The 18,808-nt window shown below is 29.6% G+C and overlaps 1 protein-coding gene across 1 annotated transcript; it reads left to right on the top strand.

Moving 5' to 3' along the window:
• Window positions 5,205–5,636, top strand: LOC109333982. The gene has a single exon (XM_019569561.1). The coding sequence runs from the start codon at window positions 5,205–5,207 to the stop codon at window positions 5,634–5,636; it is 432 nt and encodes a 143-aa protein (XP_019425106.1).

Below are 18,808 nucleotides of genomic sequence, written 5' to 3'. Positions count from 1 at the left end.
ATGTTTAACTCCTCTCAGCAACAACTACACTCACATGTCGGTATACAAACAAATATCACCAAAACCAACTACCTTTGACACACTATCAGTACCCATCTTCAACACTCTGAAATTACCAGAAGTGTAAGATGAGAAGAACTCCTTCATTTGTGTAACATTCAGTGTAGCACCACTATCAATTATTCACATTCTTTCATCTGATACAAGATTAACCGAATCACAATCATGAAGAATAATAAGATCGTCACAAGTAGCAGTAGCAACACGATCATCATCACTGTGATTCTTCTCATTATGCTTGCCCTTCTTGTCTTTGTTCTCCCTTTCTATTGACAACAATTCTTCTATATGTGACCTGCTTTGTGGCAATAGTGATACTCCACATTCTTGTATCTGGACTTTGACTTGCTTATTCCCTTTTCTCTATCACCTTTCGATTCATTTCTCTAACTTCTCCCCATGTTTTCAATGACAAATATCTCAAAATGAGATGAGGTACCATGTATCTTCCTTCTTATCTCCTCATTAAGAATTCTTCCTTTTATATTTTGCAAATAGACAATATCATTAGGGGATGATTTTGTAATTGAAACCCAAAATATTTCCCAAGAATCTGGAAGAGTATCCAATAGCTATAATCTTAACACTTCATCATCAAACTTGATACACATTCCTGATAACTAATGTAGGAGCCCTTGAAAATCGTTCATATGATCTGAAATAGTAGTTCTCTCCTTGTACCTTAAGTTCATCAAGGATCAACAAGTATAATTTATTATTCTCCGAATTAGAAGCATACAAGGATTCAATCTTCTTTCATAAAGATTTTTTCATTTTCCTCATTAGCAATATGATTGTAGACATTGTCGTCTACATATTCTCGAATGAAACCACAAACTTGTTGATGTTGAAAACTCCAATCCTCATTCGTCTTCGATTCTGGCTTATGAGTAGCAAATACAAGAATATGCAAATTATTCACAAATAGTAAATCCTTCATTTTTCCATTCTGTAAGTGATACTTAGTTCCATTCAAACATATCATCCTATGTATATTTGTCTTTATCATTCAAGCAAGTCAAATAACTTCAAACCAAGGAGCTTCGATACCACTCTGATGGAAAATTCAACACAATAACAATGAAAACTCTAACAGAGTATATGTAGCGGATAATAATTTCCACAACTAATATTTATTTTCTGTCTTTATATTTCTATAACTAACATTTATTTATTGCTTTATTCTTTATTCTTTATATCAACCTTTTGAAAGAAGTGATATGGTTAAATTATGATTTTATTGCTTTATTTATTTGTTCTTTACCAACCTTCCATAAGGAAGTAGTTTGGTTAATAAAGGAAAATGAAAATAAATATCACTCATTATAACTTGTGTTAATTTGCTAAATTCATATCATTATACCGGTGCTGGAATTTATTCCAACAAATCCGAGATGATATGAAATTTTTAATAATTCAATAAAGCTAAGTTTTTTTATTAAATGAACATTTTTGAAACTATTATCTCGGCGTTGAAATTTTTTCCAACAAAGCCGAGATGGCGAGCCAAGAATCGACTTGTCATTAAATAAATCAATTAGAAACTTGTCTCGATAAATAACAAGGAAAAACTCTTTCAACACCTATTTGAATCTGCACCCTCATGCAAATATGATACTTTGAATGTAGGTAGTCAAACAAGCTAATTAATTTTAAATAATTAACAATAACTTAACAAAAATATCCAATCAAAAATTAAGTAAAAAAATATTAAATTAAGAATGATATCAATGTGGCTACTCATTTTACCTTTATTAATTGTATTAAATAAGATATCAATGTATTATATGCAGAATTTAATATGATTGCATTATTTGTAGAAATTAAATCAATAAATTTAATATAAATGCATTACTTATTATTTATTTTATTTTCCATACTAACAAGATGTTGATTTAGTGGTGTAAAACTTCAATATACCCTCAGATAAAGCAAAATGTCAAGAGTTCGATTCATTTGAACGACACTTGAAATGGCTAGTTCCTTACTCATGAGAAGTGAATAGGTTACCATGTCTTTATATATTCAATCTACAATTGAGCTTTATGAAAACCAGAACATATGAGTCAATTCAATCGGAAGACCACTAAACTAGTTACCATATTCATTCTACAATATGATCTAACAATTATATCGTTCATGTGATCAAATCGGTCAAACCCAACCAATCTAATCAAAACTAGTCGTGTTGGTCAATTTTCAATTGAAATGTACTAGTTATATCAGTCGATTTACATTAAAATTAATTTTTTAATAAAAAAACTTATTTTTTTTTATAAAAACTAGCAGTATAGCTTTGCATTTGCATATGAGTGAACATTTTTCAAAAATCGATTGTCTAAGCACAATTGTTGACATGTTCTTTAAAATTTAATTTCTTTCATTTTTCAACTTGATAAAGTTTATACTTAATTGGTGTATTTATTTATGTCACCTACCGTTTTACATGCAGACATATAATAGTATAAATTAAAAATTATTTACATCAACTTAATAAGTGAGTAAATAAAATTACATAAATTTTTACCTGGAATTACACTCATAATGTATTCATTTTTATCAATAATTTCAATAGTTTATACAAGTATTAGTATTATTTGTATAAACTTATCATTCTTTTAGTGATCTTGTAGATTTAAATAGGTGTTTTGAACTATAACATCGGTTAGGAATCAAAATTAACAATTATATATGTATAATATTTATTAAGACATTAATTTTCTTTAAATTGGTTTTAGATCTAATTCATTAATACAATTCATAATTCATATACCTATAAATGATATTCATGTATCATTTAAATATAAGAAGTTACATAACACTGATTACATTCTCAAGTATTGTTAAATATAATTATAAAATGCAAGTAACCAAAATTAAATGGTCATCGCATTACACTCTTAGAAATTAGGAAAAATGACTATGATAAATTAGTCTCAAAGTTTCTTCACACCATATATATAAATTACTTTATCTTATAAAATTAGATCTATAAATTATTTTGAATCTATTTTTCGAGTTTAAACTCATATTTTAAGATAATAGTATAATATAATTAAAATAGAGTAGATACATTGAATTCTAAAGTCTGCTACCAAAATGATGATGGGTAATTAAAGCATTTAATGATTAACATAAAAATATGAATTACAAAATATGAAGAATTTTAATAAGAGATGTACACAAAGTCATAAAATTAACTTGTAGAGATACTTTAAGAGAGAGTCAGACTATAAATGAAGAGATAAAAGGATAAGAGCGAGATAAGATGAGAAAATAAATGAATTAATAACAACAAACAAATACAATATAAAATCAAATTTAATGGTCAACACCTTACACTCTTAGAAATTAGGCAAAATTACTATATTAAATTAGTTTTAAAGTTTCTTCACACCATATATATAAATTAAATTATCTTATAAAATTGGATCTATAAATTATTTTGAATCTATTTTTCGAGTTTAAACTCATATTTTAAGATAATAGTATAATATAATTAAGAGTAAATTACACTGACACCTCATTAGTTTTAGTGAAATTACACAAATTACCCTTCACTTTTTTACACCTACACAGACCCTCTAGTTTTTATACTTTCATTACATTGACCATCCCTACATGGGAAATATGTGTAATCTTTTAAACAAAAAATATGATAAATGTAATTAAGTTAAACAAAACATGATATATTGTTGAAACAAGTCCAAATAATATACAAATTAATGTATTTTCATTATTTTTTGTTTCAAAATGCATCAACAGTTCTAAAGAAAATATTGTTTAAATCGCTTTTATACTTTATCATAACAAAACAAAAATAATAAATAGATATTGACTCATATATTATTTGGACTTGTCTCCACAATATATCATATTTTGGTTAACTTAATTGCATTTATCACATTTTTTATTTAAAAGATTACATTTATTTCTCGTGCAGAGGTGATTTGTATAATGAAAGTATAAATATCAGTAGGTTTGTGTAGGTGTAAAAAAGTGATGGTTGGTTTATGTAATTTCGCTAAAACTCATGAGGTGTCAGTATAATTCACTCTATAATTAATTATTAAAATAAAGTAGATACATTGGATTCTAAAGTCTGATACCAAAATAATGATGGATAATTAAAGCATTTAATGATTACCATAAAAACATGAATTACAAAATGTGAAATTTTTAATCAGAGATGCACGTCAGAGTCATAAAATTAACTTGTAATGATTTAGATAAGAGTCAAACTGCAAATGAAGAGATAAAAGGATAATAACAAGATAAGATGAGAAGATAAATAAATTAATAACAATAAACAAACAAATACAATAAAAAATCAAATTCAATTGTTGCACAAAGGAAAATAAAATTGAAAAATTTAATAAGAGATGCACACAAAGACATAAAACTAACACGTAGAGATGCTTCAACTAGGAGTCAAACTGCAAATGAAAAAATAAGAGGATAATGGCAAGATAAGATGATGAGATAAATAGATTAATAATATCAAACAGATAAATCAGATGCTAATGAAGAGGATTATTGAAAGATTCTACAAAATAATGAAATTAATCTAAGTATACTGCAAAATAAACAAATCAATGAAAAATAAATAACAAAATCAATGAAAATGGATTCAAATCTCCTTTAATGTAAAGTGTAATTTACTCAATAATAAAAAAATGGATCAATCAATTATTAATATTAAATCATTAAAAAATATTCAATGTATAAAAAAAGAAGATGTAGTGTAAGAATGTACATCGGAGTAGCATGAACATTTTATTATAGAGGGAAAAATTTAATTGAGATGATGACATGTGTTATGAGCAAACTTTACATCAACTTAATAGGTGATTAAATAATTTTTTAACCTGAAATTACATTTATAATGTATTTATAGATGTAGTGTAAGTATTACCCTTGTTTGCATAAACAATTTCAATAGTTTATACTTACATAATTGTACTTTATAAATATTAAACTCTTATTCATAAGAGGTTGGTGATAAATTATATCTTTTTTTATCTTCATGTCATATATTCATTCTATAAATATGCACTTTTCACACAATAATCTTCCATCTTCGAATTCTCTATAAAAGAATAATATACTTGAGTTTACCTTACAAATTCTTCTAGTTTGGAAAAATGGTGAAGGTTGGAGATGGAACCATTATCCATATCTTCATATTCTTGCAACTTCTACTACTTACCTCTCTTATAGTTGTTAGCGAGGGATCAATATTCAAGCGACCCAAAAGACATGTTCACGTCATGAATTTCTTGGACCGCAATATAAATCTTAAAGTTCATTGTAAATCCACAGATGATGACCTTGGTTTTCATGATGTCTCCTATGGAAATGAATATGAATTTGAATTTTATCCTAACATTTTTGGAACAACTTTGTTTTTATGTAACTTGCAGTGGCAGGGCAAGGTTCAATTGGTGACTGTTTACAATGCTAAATCAGCTGATTTTGAAAGGTGCGTCGACAATTGCAATTGGCGTGTAGAGTTACATCAACTATGTACATGGGGTGACGACCAGAGTAAAAAAGTTTGTTCTCCTTGGAAGTGATGTCTTTGAATGTTATCTCCATTGTTATAAAATAAATTATAATATATGAGAGTTGAAATAATAATTGAATGAAAAGGTTGACTCTTTTTCTGAAATATTTAAAGCTTTTCCTCACTTCTTCTATCTCTTTATTTCATAGGTTATATCCTAAGTCCGCTTTAGATGTGCAAATGATTTTTAATCTCAATCTCTAATAATATTCTCAATAAGTAAGTAAAATTGATTGAATCTTGTTACAAAATGATTTATGAGAAAGCACAAAGTATTATATATGAGATAATATTATGATATCCACAAATTGTTTGTATCTTTTTCTGATCTACCCAACAAATACATATTTCTGACCTACCCAACAAATACATATTCAAAAATAATAAATATGAGCATAGTTGTGGGGTACCCATTTCTAAAGATTAATTTATTAATTTACATATATAACTTGACTTTTAATTATAACAGTAGGGGTCTACAAATTTGGTTCGGTTTAATTTTTGGTGCATTTTAGTGATCAAACCAATAAAAAATATATGGTTCAGTTCCGCTCAATTAACCGCAAATTTAATTATATAAGTATTTTGCCTAATTTGATAACTATTATGATATTAATAATACTACCATCATGTAAATAATTAAAGGAATTACTGAATAAAAAAGCAAATTAAAGGAAAGAAATATTATATAAAAAATGACATCATCAATGTGTCTACTCATTTTAATTTTATTAATTAAATAAAATATCAATTTATTATTTATAGAGTTTAGTATTTATACATTGTTGGTATTTTTACATGGTAAATATCTAATCTACAACTCATGTATGTTATTTTTATCTCAGGGCCATAACTTACTAATAATTAGTATGATAACCAACATTGTACAAAACTTTTACATAATCATTCAATGAGAAATATTAGTCATTTACAATTTTATTAAGTGATAAATATTAGTCATTCAATGAGAAAGTTCTCTCACATTTATTTCCTTTAGAATTACATTATTCAACCCATCATACCTCAAACCTCGATTTGCGTGTTATTTCAAAAATAATCGAACCCCCAACTTTTCATTTTCTCATTCTTTGAACTAAAATATCACCGGTTCAGTATCACCAGCTAATGCTGTAATATTGGTTTATTTTCTCCTATTCATTTTTATTGGTTCTTCTTGGTTGGTTGATTACCATCAAATGTTGCAATATGCTAAATCATTTCCTATTTATTCTTAGTAGTTAATATTATTTGACAACAATATCTTTACAAGTAGGATGATAGTGAGTCTCGTTGAATCTGGATAGTTCATTACTCAGATCGGCTCCATTGCTTTAGTTTTGGACTCATATCCGCTTCAGACCCATGCTGATATCCGCTGGGTCTGCTACTCATGGGTCCTTGGGTACCCAGCAGATCTGCGGATACCCAGCAGATCTGCGGATACCCACAAATTAAAAAACATTAAAAATAATTTTCAATAATTTATGTAATTGTGCACTTGTTTACTACAATCTTATATGTTATTTAGTTAATCAACAAGAGAAAAAATTATAAAAAATAATTTAAAGTTTTAAACAGATTTTAAATTGATTATTTCAATATTATGGCGTAAAATTAATTTAATAAAAATTATTTAATCAACATAATATTACATTACACATATCAGTTAATAACATAACATCACATCACTATTTGACAATGTAACATCATTATTTAATAACATATCAATTATATTTATGAATTAACAATATAACATTATAAATTAATATACATACATATATATATATATACATACATATATATATATATATATATATATATATATATATATCCACATATTCCACATTTTAGGTTTAACCATCAATTCTAGGAAAACCTGATGAGTTAGATCTACTCACTAATTCAAACAATTAGGTTTCCCTAGAAGTGATGACTACAATGTGGAGTAAGTTGTTTAAACTTACTCTTGAGATAAGTGGATTCCCTCATATATATATATATGAAGAATAGTGGGTCTGAGTACCTCATTGCTCGAATTCAGACTCATCCAACAGTAAGTCTTAAAATGTTAGGTCTCATTATCTATGGATCCAAAAACACGGACCCAGACCCGATCAGTTGCAAGTATATTTGGCGGGTCCCTATTGCCCTCCCTATTTACAAGCGTATATAAAATGAAGAGTGAATTACATTGACACCCTTGAGTTTAGTAAAATTACATAAACCACCTCTAGTTATACATATACATTATACTAACTACCACATAAGTGTAATTTCTTAAACAAAAATAGTGATGAGTGCAATTAAGTCAAACAAAATATGATATATTGTGAAGACAAATCTAAATAGTATAAACTTGATCTATATTCATTCTTTTTTATTCGTTACAAACTGCATCAATAATTCTAAGGAGGTATTTAAATTACTGTCATATTATATTGTAACTAACCAAAATAAAGAATAAATATCGATTCTTATACTATTTGGATTTATCTTCACAATATACCGTATTTTGTTTGACTTAATTTCACCCGTCACCATTTTTTATTTAAGAAATTACAATTATATATCTTACATGGGTAATTAGTGTAATGTATATTTATAATTAGGTGTAGTTTGTGTAGGTTTTAAAAAGGTTTGGGTGATTTATGTAATTTCACTAAAACTCAGGGAATGTCAGTGTAATTTACTTTAAAATGAATCACTTTTCTTAATGTTATGAGTCTTTTTATAAGAAATACAAAGAAAAAAAATCTTCTATTACCTATATAAGGAATACAATTATCTTTTAATTACTTTATTACCTTTTAATTTCCCATTAAAGCAGATTTTTAATTTCCAATTCTCTAATTAAATGGTATACATTTTAAAAACATAAAGTTGTTTATAATACTGATGTTGAGGTTTATTAGGTTGGACAAAACTATTAACTTTATTTATTATTAATTCATTGTTCATTCAAATGGAAAAGTAGGAACTCTTAGTTGTTACTTAGAATATTAGTTTACAAGCTGGCAGCAGAAAAAATATAATATTTGAAGGTAATTTCACTTGTATAATTATTTGTTGCAACAGTTTTTCTAAATTAGATGAAATTATTTCAAATCTAAAATATGTGGGTACAATGATATAAGAAAGAGGACAACCACCTTAATTATACAAATGCATATGTAACATGTGTATTCTTAATCATACGAATGTACGAGTAAGATAATAATGTTCTTAATTATTCGAATGTATATATAATATATGTGTTCTTAACCAAGTGAATACATAAATAACAATATAATAATTAATATTGTAAAAAACTTTCACATAATCGTAATTTATAAATATTAAACTTTTATTTATAACAAGAAGTTGATGAGAAATAATATCTTTTTTAATCTGTCATATATTCATTATATAAATATGCACTTCACACGATAATCTTGCATCTTGGCATTCTCTATAAAAGAACACAAATTCTTCTTCTAGTTTGGAAAAATGGTGAAGGTTGGAGATGGAAACATTATCCAAATCTTGATATTGTTGCAACTTATACTACTTGCCTCTCTTATAGATGTTAGTGAGGGATCCATATTAGAGAGACCCAAAAGACATGTTCACGTCATCAATTCCTTGGACAGCAATATAAATCTTAATGTTCATTGTAAATCCGCAGATGATGACCTTGGTTTCCATGATGTCTCCTATGGAGACGAATATGTATTTGAATTTTATCCTAACATTTTTTGAACAACTTTGTTTTTTTGTAACTTGCAGTGGCAGGGCAATGTTAAATTGTTGACTGTTTACAATGCTAAATCAGAAGATTTTGAAAGGTGCGTCCACGATTGCAATTGGCATCTAGAGTTAGAACAACTATGTACATGGGGTGATGACGAGGGTAAAATTGTTTGTTCCCCTTGGAATTGATGTCTTGTAATGTTATCTCTATTGTCACAAAATATAAGTTGAAATAATTGAATGAAAAGGTTCGCTCTTTTTCTAAAATATTTAAAGCTTTTCCTCACTTCTTCTATCTCTTTATTTCATAGGTAATAGGTTATATCCTAAGTATGTGCAAATGATTGTAATTTCAATCTCTAATAATATTCTCAATGGAGTAAGTAAAATTAACTGAATCTTGTTAAAAAATGAGTTATGAGAGCATGAAGAATTGGATGTGAGATAATCTTATGATATCCTCAAATTGTTTGTATCTTTTTCTGATCTAACCAACAAATACATATTCAAAAACAATAAAAAGGAGCATAGTTGTGGGGTACCCATTTGTAAAAATTAATTTATTTATTAATTTAGATATATAATTTGACTTTTAATTGTAATAGATTCGATTTTATAATTAATAAGGAAATATAAATTGTAGGAATCTAAGTGTATTATTAATTGAAAGAATATGTTATCATATTACAATTAATAAGGAAATATGTTATTATAAAAATGATAGACATTGAATTTATTTATTAAAAATAAAAACTTTTAATATTAATAGATTTTAAAACATTCTCATTTAATTATTTTTAAAATCTTTAATATTAGAAATCCAAACTTATTATTAATAAAGTGAACTATGATATTAGAATTAATAAGGAAATCTGTTGATATTTAATTTATTTCATAAAAATAATTATTATTTTTAATATTAATTATAAGAAAAGTTGATAATTCCAAAATGTATCATTTCCTTTAATTAAGGAATTAATGACATTAATTATGATTATTTAGTTTCTATGAAAGTTGTCAGGAAACTTCGAAAACATATTTTAAATATAGTAAATGAAATATGTAGTAATTACACATTTAAATAGATCTTAAAACGTTCTCAATTAATATCATTTAATCATTTTATGTGTCATGTATTCCTTGCATATCATTGAAATATTATTGTATGAAGATTGTATGGATGAAGACATATAATCAAGACAATGATACAATTTTAAAATATTATATTAAACTATTGTAATGGTACATAGTCGATAGCAACAAAAAAATTATAACATTGGTTTGTATTAGTTAAATTATATTATTTATTTTTTCTTTACAATTGCCATAACTACGTCATTCCCTACCAAATGACATACATTTGTTAATTTTAATAACACAAAAAATATCATAGTTCAAAGTACTTATTCAAATCCACAAGATTGCTACAAAATGAAGAGTTTTTATAAGCAATGATAATACTTGCATCAACTATTGAACTTATTGAACAAATAACTGATTTTTTTAGTTTAATTTCAAGTAAAAATATTTAGAATTAAATTCTATCAGTAATTAATTTGAATCAAATATTTTTAAACTTAATAATATTAGGTGATGAAAATGAATATAATAGTTATGATTCTATTGATATGTGTAATACTAATGAGGGCCAAAATTCAACCTATTAACTCATCAATTTTTAAATGCATTTACAATTTTTAGTCTACCAAATCATAAAATCAAGTTTTCCATAGTACGATATTGTATATATTTAATATTTGTCAGGTTGAACAATAAATGACATTGAATTCTGAAGGATATATCAATTTCAAAATAATAAAATTTGAAATTATTCCTTATGCTTAAAGAAACAATATAGATATAATATGTATGTTCTTAATAATATGGTAAAAAATACTACCACATACATTCACACGGGTAACTTACTAGTTATGGTATGTAATGAACAACCTAATCAACTTCACGTAATATGATTAAGATGTGATTGTTGTACAAAAAAACTTATAACCACATTAATTTTTTCGATGAAACAAATGCCTATATAATACTATGATAGTCGAAGAAGCTAATTAATTTAAAATAATTAAAAATAAATGAAAGAAGAAAATTAAAAATGAACGAAAGATTTACGAAATAAAAGTGTATTCAAATTTGATACTCATGTTTCCATTTAATTAATAATTAAAGTCAATAAAATCATGGTTAATGAAAGAATCAAAACAATCATGTTTCCGTTTAATTAAAGAATCAAAAAAATGTTTTTTTTTATTAAAACGAAAAAATTACATTTAAGTAAAGTCATTAAAATCATGTTTAATGATAGCTTGTTATATAAACATTGACAAAATATGCACAAATATTAAAAGGTGATAGGGATGGCACAATCAAGCACTCATGCCATCTTATTCTTATTGATTTCAATGGCCTCTCTCGTGGCAATAAGTGAAGGATCGTGGGACAAAGACACACGTATTTACATCAAGAATGGTTTGGATAAAGGAACTCCTTTGACAATTCATTGTAAATCGAAAGACGATGACCTTGGTGTTCTTGTTCTAAAATATGATGAGGAATTTAAGTTTCAATTTGATGTTAACTTTTGGTCTACTACTTTGTATTTCTGTGGCTTCTCATGGGATGGACAATTACACCGGTTTGACATTTTTCGTGCGAAGAGAGATGTAGATGTATGCATACCTGATTGCAAGTGGAGCATAACGAGAGATCATCCATGTAGGTTTAATTTTGATACCCAAAAGTATGATTTATGTGGTTACTACTATCATTGATATATTTATTAATCAAATTAAAATAAGGATGTAGAATTAAGAGGACAAATTTATAGCTTCATCCATTTTCATGTACGAATTCAAGAATCTATTCAAAGAGTTTTTTAATTGTTGCATAGTTGTTGGAATCTAACTATTGCCGCATCATGACTTTTGTTTGAGCACTAGTTACACAACTTAAGAGAATATTCATAAAAATAACTTGTTTGACCTAACAAATTAACAAAATAACTGATAACAAAATAAATATTCATAAAAATAAATATTTACAGTAATTAATGTCCTCCTAAATGATGATGGTAATATATATGCATTGATTGTATAAATATTTATATACAGTTAGTGTATCATCTATCTTTCATTTGTTACTTTTTTAAATCAATGATGATTGAAAATGAAGGGTGAATGATGCAGTAATAGTGTAAAAAACCTTACACTGTCAATGTACACATCCTTTTTTCTTTTGAAATAACAAATAATTCATACCTACTCATATAAATGTGTATTAAATAAAGTCAAACTTGTGTCAAAAATAGCTCATATTGAATATATATAAATAGACTTATAATATTAACAATGCATACACAAACAATTGAGCAAAAGTATGGAGTTTTGAGTTTGAAAAGTGATGATGGTTGAATCAAGAAGGACCCATACCTTCTTATTCCCACTTCTTATACTTGCCTCTTTTATGGTCGTAAGTGAGGGAATGTGGGACCTTAGGTATAGGCATGTTTACATAAGGAATGGTTTGCGTTTTCGAATGGGATGGAATATCACGAAGGTTTGACATTTATGATTTTCTCAGATATGAAAAATATTGCTGTGACTGCTACTGGAGCATAAATCCACAGCGTCCATGTAGGTTCGATTATGAAACCAAATCGTATGATATTTGCCTCTTTCACTACTTTTGATATATTGTACTTACAATGTAATCACTACTATTCACCGTATAAAATATGGTGATGGAAATAATTCAATCAATATCTAATAAAAATGCTAAATTCCTAGCTTCTCTATCTCTTTTGATTTGTTATTGTTTTGTGGTTGTTATTCAATCAATATTTATACTTGAGTAAATTATACTCAATTTTAGTGAAATTACACTAACTATTTTTTCATTTTTTACACCTACAAAAAAACCATGATTTATATTATAGTGATCACCCCTCCATGAAAATAAATGTGATTTTTTAAACAAAAAAAGAAGATAATAAGTGTAATCAAATTAAACAAAATATGAGATATTGTGGAAACAAGTCCAAATAATATACAAGTCAATACATTTTCATTAATTATGATTCATTACAAAATGTATCAATAATTTTGAGGAGATTAGTTTAATTACTCTTAGATGGGTAGTTAATGTAATGTATACATTAAAATTAGGGTTTTTTGTAGGTGTAAAAAAAGAAGAATGATTTATGTAATTTTACAAGAACTGAGGAGGTGTCAATGTAATTTACTTTTATTTTTATATATAAACTTTTACCATAAAACAATTGTTTGAAAATCCTGTAATTAATGAAGTAGTGTGTTCAACTCATGTGTTCAACGATCTTGATATGTGGGAAATGCTCTACTAATGCTTGAAACCTCCAAAGATCTGGGAACTTCCTATTTTCTTGTATCTTCTCCAACGTTCTTGGAACACTTCTATTAATAGCAGATCCTTCGGGCATTTTGCAAAAAATTTGGTGGACATAAACCTCAAAGCCTATCTTCCTGAGCAAATTCTTGTAGAAAGGGAAGGTTTTGCTTTTTTGTTTACATTGAATACGAGAATATCCCTGACTACTGCCTAGGGTGTCAAACTATTGGCCATTTAACCTCTAATTGTAGGAAAAATGCTAAAAAAGATTTGGTAGAGGAACATCCAAAGCTTTCCAGGAAGCCTGTACCAACTCCACAAACTCATAAACCAATAAAAGAAAGTGAGTTGGTGATCAATTTGGTAATTGACAATAGGGAGGTTGAAAATCTGGACAACTTGGAAAAGCTAGTCTTGTCTCCCACTAATGATTCACAAGCTTCCTCTGAGAAGGTGATTCCTTCTAGGGTGGAAAACACCTTAGTTGAAAACACTCCAATCATTCAACAAACGAATTCTGAGGAATTCATTGTTCAAGCAAGTGAGGAAATGGTCAATTCAGTTGTTGCTAAGGAAACAAGAATTGTTGGAAGACTTTAGGTAGATGAGAAAGTTGTGGTAGAAGACATTGAAGAGGATTCATTCTCTCTTGTGCTAACAAAATCCCAAAAGAAGAAGTTAAAGAAAAAAGAGTTGGCTGACAAGTGCATTTTACCCATAGGTGGATACCTTAATACTTCTCAATGAAGGTGATCTATTGGAATTGTAGAGGGATTGGTAATAATAAAACTAGGCTAGTCTTAAAACAACTCTATTTATCAAATAAACCCGGCCTGATGTTCATTGATGAACCTAGGGTTGAGATGGATGCAATAAATGCTTTGTTTTGGTCTGATTTGAAGCTCAGACACTTTGTAATTAATGACAGGGGGTCCAACCTTCCTAGTATATGGGGTTTTTGCTCTATGAATTTGAATCCATTTATGATCAATATCTTTTGTCAACAAAGCTCTAGGTTAGTAATGTGGAACAATCAGACATTTTTCATAAGTGTCATTTATAATCACACTCATTATCTTCAAAGAAGGATCATGTGAGAAGAAATTCAATCTCTGATGATAGCTCACCCATGACCTTGGTGTTGTATTGGTGACTTCAATATGGTCCTGGGTTCTAATGAGTGTAGAAGTGCTAGATTGCCTAATAGAACCCCTTCTGAGGATTTCCAAAAGTTCATTAACAATTCCATATTAAATCATCTTCTTACCAGGGGATATGAATTCACCTAGACTAATAAGAGAAGGGGGTGGCTCTTACTGAAAAAAGACTTAATAGATGTATATGCAATGATGATTGGATCACAAGTTAGAAGAATGTGTCTTGTTGCACTCTCCCAAGAGTTGCTTGAATCTTCTGCTATCTCTAGAACATCTCAATTCAGATTTCACAAAATGTGGCTTAGGCATAATGATTGCAAGATATTGGTGGAAGAGATTTGGAGGGAACTAGTTCTTGGTTGTCCCATGTTTATCCTTTCTCAAAAGCTTAAAAATCTCAAAATTAAGCTAAAGGATTGGAATGCTAATATATTTGGTAATGTTCATCTCATAGTCAAGAATGCTTTGGCCAATGTTGAGACAATTCAAAGTTGTATCAATGATTCTGGTCTAGACCCAGACTTATTAGATCAAGATCTATCTGCTCAAAACCAATTATTGCAAGCCTTAATCATTAAAGAGGATTTTTGGAAGGAAAAATCTAGGCTAAATTGGCATAATCATGGTGGTAGGAACACAAGTTTCTTTCACAAGATTACAAAACTAAGGCATGCTAGTAAATCAATATCTATCCTTAAGAATGGAGAGTCTGTCTAGACTACTCAATAGGAAATAAGTAGCCATGCTCTCTCCTTCTACAAGGATTTATTTGCCTCCAGCAATAATTGTGTTCCCAACTTTCTAATCCAGAATGTAATTCATAGTTTGGTGTGTAATGAAGACAATGCCATGTTAACTAGTATTCCTACTAATGATGAGATAAAGAAAGTTGTTTTCTCAATGAATGGGGAGGGGGCCCTTGGGCCAGATGGATTTGGTGGTGGCTTCTATCAACATTTTTGGGAAATTGTTGGCAAGGATGTGTTTAGCTCTGTCACTAAATTCTTCTTTCATGGTTGGCTTCTACCTAATATGAAATCTAACTCTATAATTATGATCCCTAAGTCCCCTAATGCAGAAAGGATTGAGGATTATAGACACATTGCTTTCGCTAATTTCCAATTCAAGATCATCTCCAAGGTCCTAGCTAACAGATTGGCTCCTATTGCCACTAGAATTGTTTCTCCTCAGCAAAGAGCTTTTATCAAGGATATACATATAAAGGATTGTATTTGCATTGCTTCTGAAGCAATAAACCTACTGGAGCACAAAACTTTTGGTAGTAACTTGGCAATCAAGTTAGACATAACAAAAGGACTTTGGTTTTAGTGACTCCTTCACTAAGTTGATAAGCACTATTCTCAACTTTGCTAAACTATCAATTAATGTCAATGGTCAAAATATGGGTTTTTTCAACTGTTGTCGTGGTGTTAGGCAGGGAGACCCTCTCTCCCCCATTCTCTTTTGTCTAACAGAGGATGTCCTGAGCAAAAGGATTAGTAAGCTTGTGAATGAGAAAAACCCGAGACCTATTTATGGTCTGAGGAACTTGCACATTCCTAGCCATATCCTCTATATTGATGACATTTTAATCTTCTGCAAAGGTGTTCAAAATGAGATTCATAACCTAAAGCAACTACTTCATGCTAATGCTAGTGCATCAGGACAAAACATCAATCCCTCAAAGTGTAAATTCTACATGGCCAAATCTATTCCTAGGAAGATTGATATCCTATCATCTCCTCTTGGCTTTCTCTCTGGATATCTTACTTTTAACTACTTGGGAGTTCCTCTCTTTAAGGGTAAGCCTAAAAAGGTTCATCTCCAACCAATTGCTGACAAAATCACCCAGAAATTGGCCAAGAAGAAAGGCCTAACTTTGTCAATTATGGGGAGGGTTGAATTGGTCAAATATGTGATTCAAAGTATGTTGGTTTATAGTTTCCACATCTAACATTGGCCTTTTAAGTTGTTCAAGAATTTAGATTCTTGCATAAGGAATTTCATATGGTATGGTGGTATAAAGGTAAAAAAATTGGTAATTGTTGCTTCGGCTCAAGTTTGCTACTGTGCTAAGATGGGTACCTTGGGCATCAAGTCTCTCAAGAAAATGAATCATGATACTTTGATCAAGCTAGCTTGGGAGATGAGAACTACAAATCAGGAATGGGCTATCCTTTTCAAAAGCAGATTTGGGGTTTCTTGCACTCCTTCAAGCAGATTCTTCAAATCCTCTGTTTGGCAAGGTATAAAGATGAATCAGCAAACAACAACATTCTACTCAATATGGTTAATTGGTAATGGTTAGAATACTAACTTCTGGACTGATAATTGGTTGGGAGAACCATTGGTTCAATCTCTCAATATTCCTCAGGATTGGCACTCTACTTTTACGGCCTCTGTGGCTGACTTTATTCATGAATCCAAATGGATAATTCCTAAATAGTTGACTCAAGGCTTCCCTCAAATAACTCTCCAAATATCTAGCACAATCACTTCATATAAGAATGATAAGCTCATCTAGAAGGAGTCAAATGATGGATTGATAACTCTGAAAGAGGATTTTCACTGCCTTACTCCTATCAATCATCCTCTAAACTGGTGCAAATCAATCTGGTCTGCTGCAATTCCTCCTTCTAAATATTTCACAACTTGGAGATTGGTCAAAGGGAAAATTCCAACTATTGAGAACATTAAAAAAAGAGGCTGCTCTTTGATTTCCAAATGCAATCTTTGCAAGGCTAGTATGGAAAGCTCTCACCATCTATTCCTGCTTTGTCCTTTTGCAGTCTCTTTGTGGCACCAGATAGGTAGTCTATTTTCCATCTTCATTGACATAAGCTCATTATCAATCATTATGCTTGCTTATAACAAAATTTGAGCCCCCAACAAATGAATTTGGTGGCTGCTGCTATAGTGCACACTATCAACACTATCTAGTTTTGCAGAAACCATGATAGATTCCAAGACATAAACATCAATTTGCACGAGGCCATGATTAGGATTAAAGAAGGAATTACTCTATCTACAAATACATCAACAGTCACGGCCAATGCTTCCTTGCATGAGTTTGCAATCCTTAAATCTCTCAATATCACCATCAACTACAAAACTGCTCCCAAATTGACAAAAGTAATGTGGCTTCCTCCAACTGGTATTACTATCAAAATCAACTCTGATGGAGTTGCTAAAGGAACCCCTAGTCACTCAGGAGGGGGTGCTATTTTCAGGAACTCCAGGGGTGATATTATAGCTTGCTTTGCTGATTACTTCAGGGTTCATCATACCTTATTTGCTAAGCTTAATACAACTATGTTGGCAATTGAATTTGCTAAAAAATGGTTGGAACAACAGTTAGCTTGAGTGTGATTCTTCCTTGGTAGTTGATATCTTCAAAGGCAATGGAACGCTCCCTTGAACGCTCCCTTGGTGAACGAACATCACCTTCAGGTCTTGCTTAAGTCCATCCTCGAACTTAGCACACTTAGACCTCTCATTCCCAATCTCATTGTAATGTGGGGCATACCTCGCCAGTTCCTCGAATTTGGCAGCATACTCTCCCACAGTCAGACTCCCTTGCTGTAAACGCAGAAATTCCATTTCCTTCTTGGTCTTCATATCCGCAGGAAAATACTTCTGTAAGAACTTATCCTTGAATGTGGTCCAACTGACCGCCTGGTGCTCATGCACCATCTGTCGCCCCGTGAACTCCCACCAGTTTTCAGCTTCCTTGGATAACATGTAGGTCGCGTAAGTGACCTTCTGCTCATCGGTGCACATGAGTGCCCGAAATATTTTCTCCAGCTCTTGGATCCATTCATTTGCAGCCTCAGGTGCAAATCCTCCTTCAAATCTTGGGGGTTGACGACGACAGAATTCGTCCAGCCCCTTATACTGAGTCGATCCTTGACTC

The sequence above is a fragment of the Lupinus angustifolius genome, chromosome LG19 (assembly GCF_001865875.1).
Source record: "Lupinus angustifolius cultivar Tanjil chromosome LG19, LupAngTanjil_v1.0, whole genome shotgun sequence".
NCBI classification, from domain to species: domain Eukaryota; kingdom Viridiplantae; phylum Streptophyta; class Magnoliopsida; order Fabales; family Fabaceae; genus Lupinus; species Lupinus angustifolius.
Note: the sequence above shows the minus strand (reverse complement) of the source record. Positions and strands in the feature narration are given on the sequence as shown.

Coding starts and splice junctions, on each gene's coding strand:
- LOC109333982 (XM_019569561.1), top strand. CDS start 5,205: ATGGTGAAGGTTGGAGATGGAACCATTATCCATATCTTCATATTCTTG.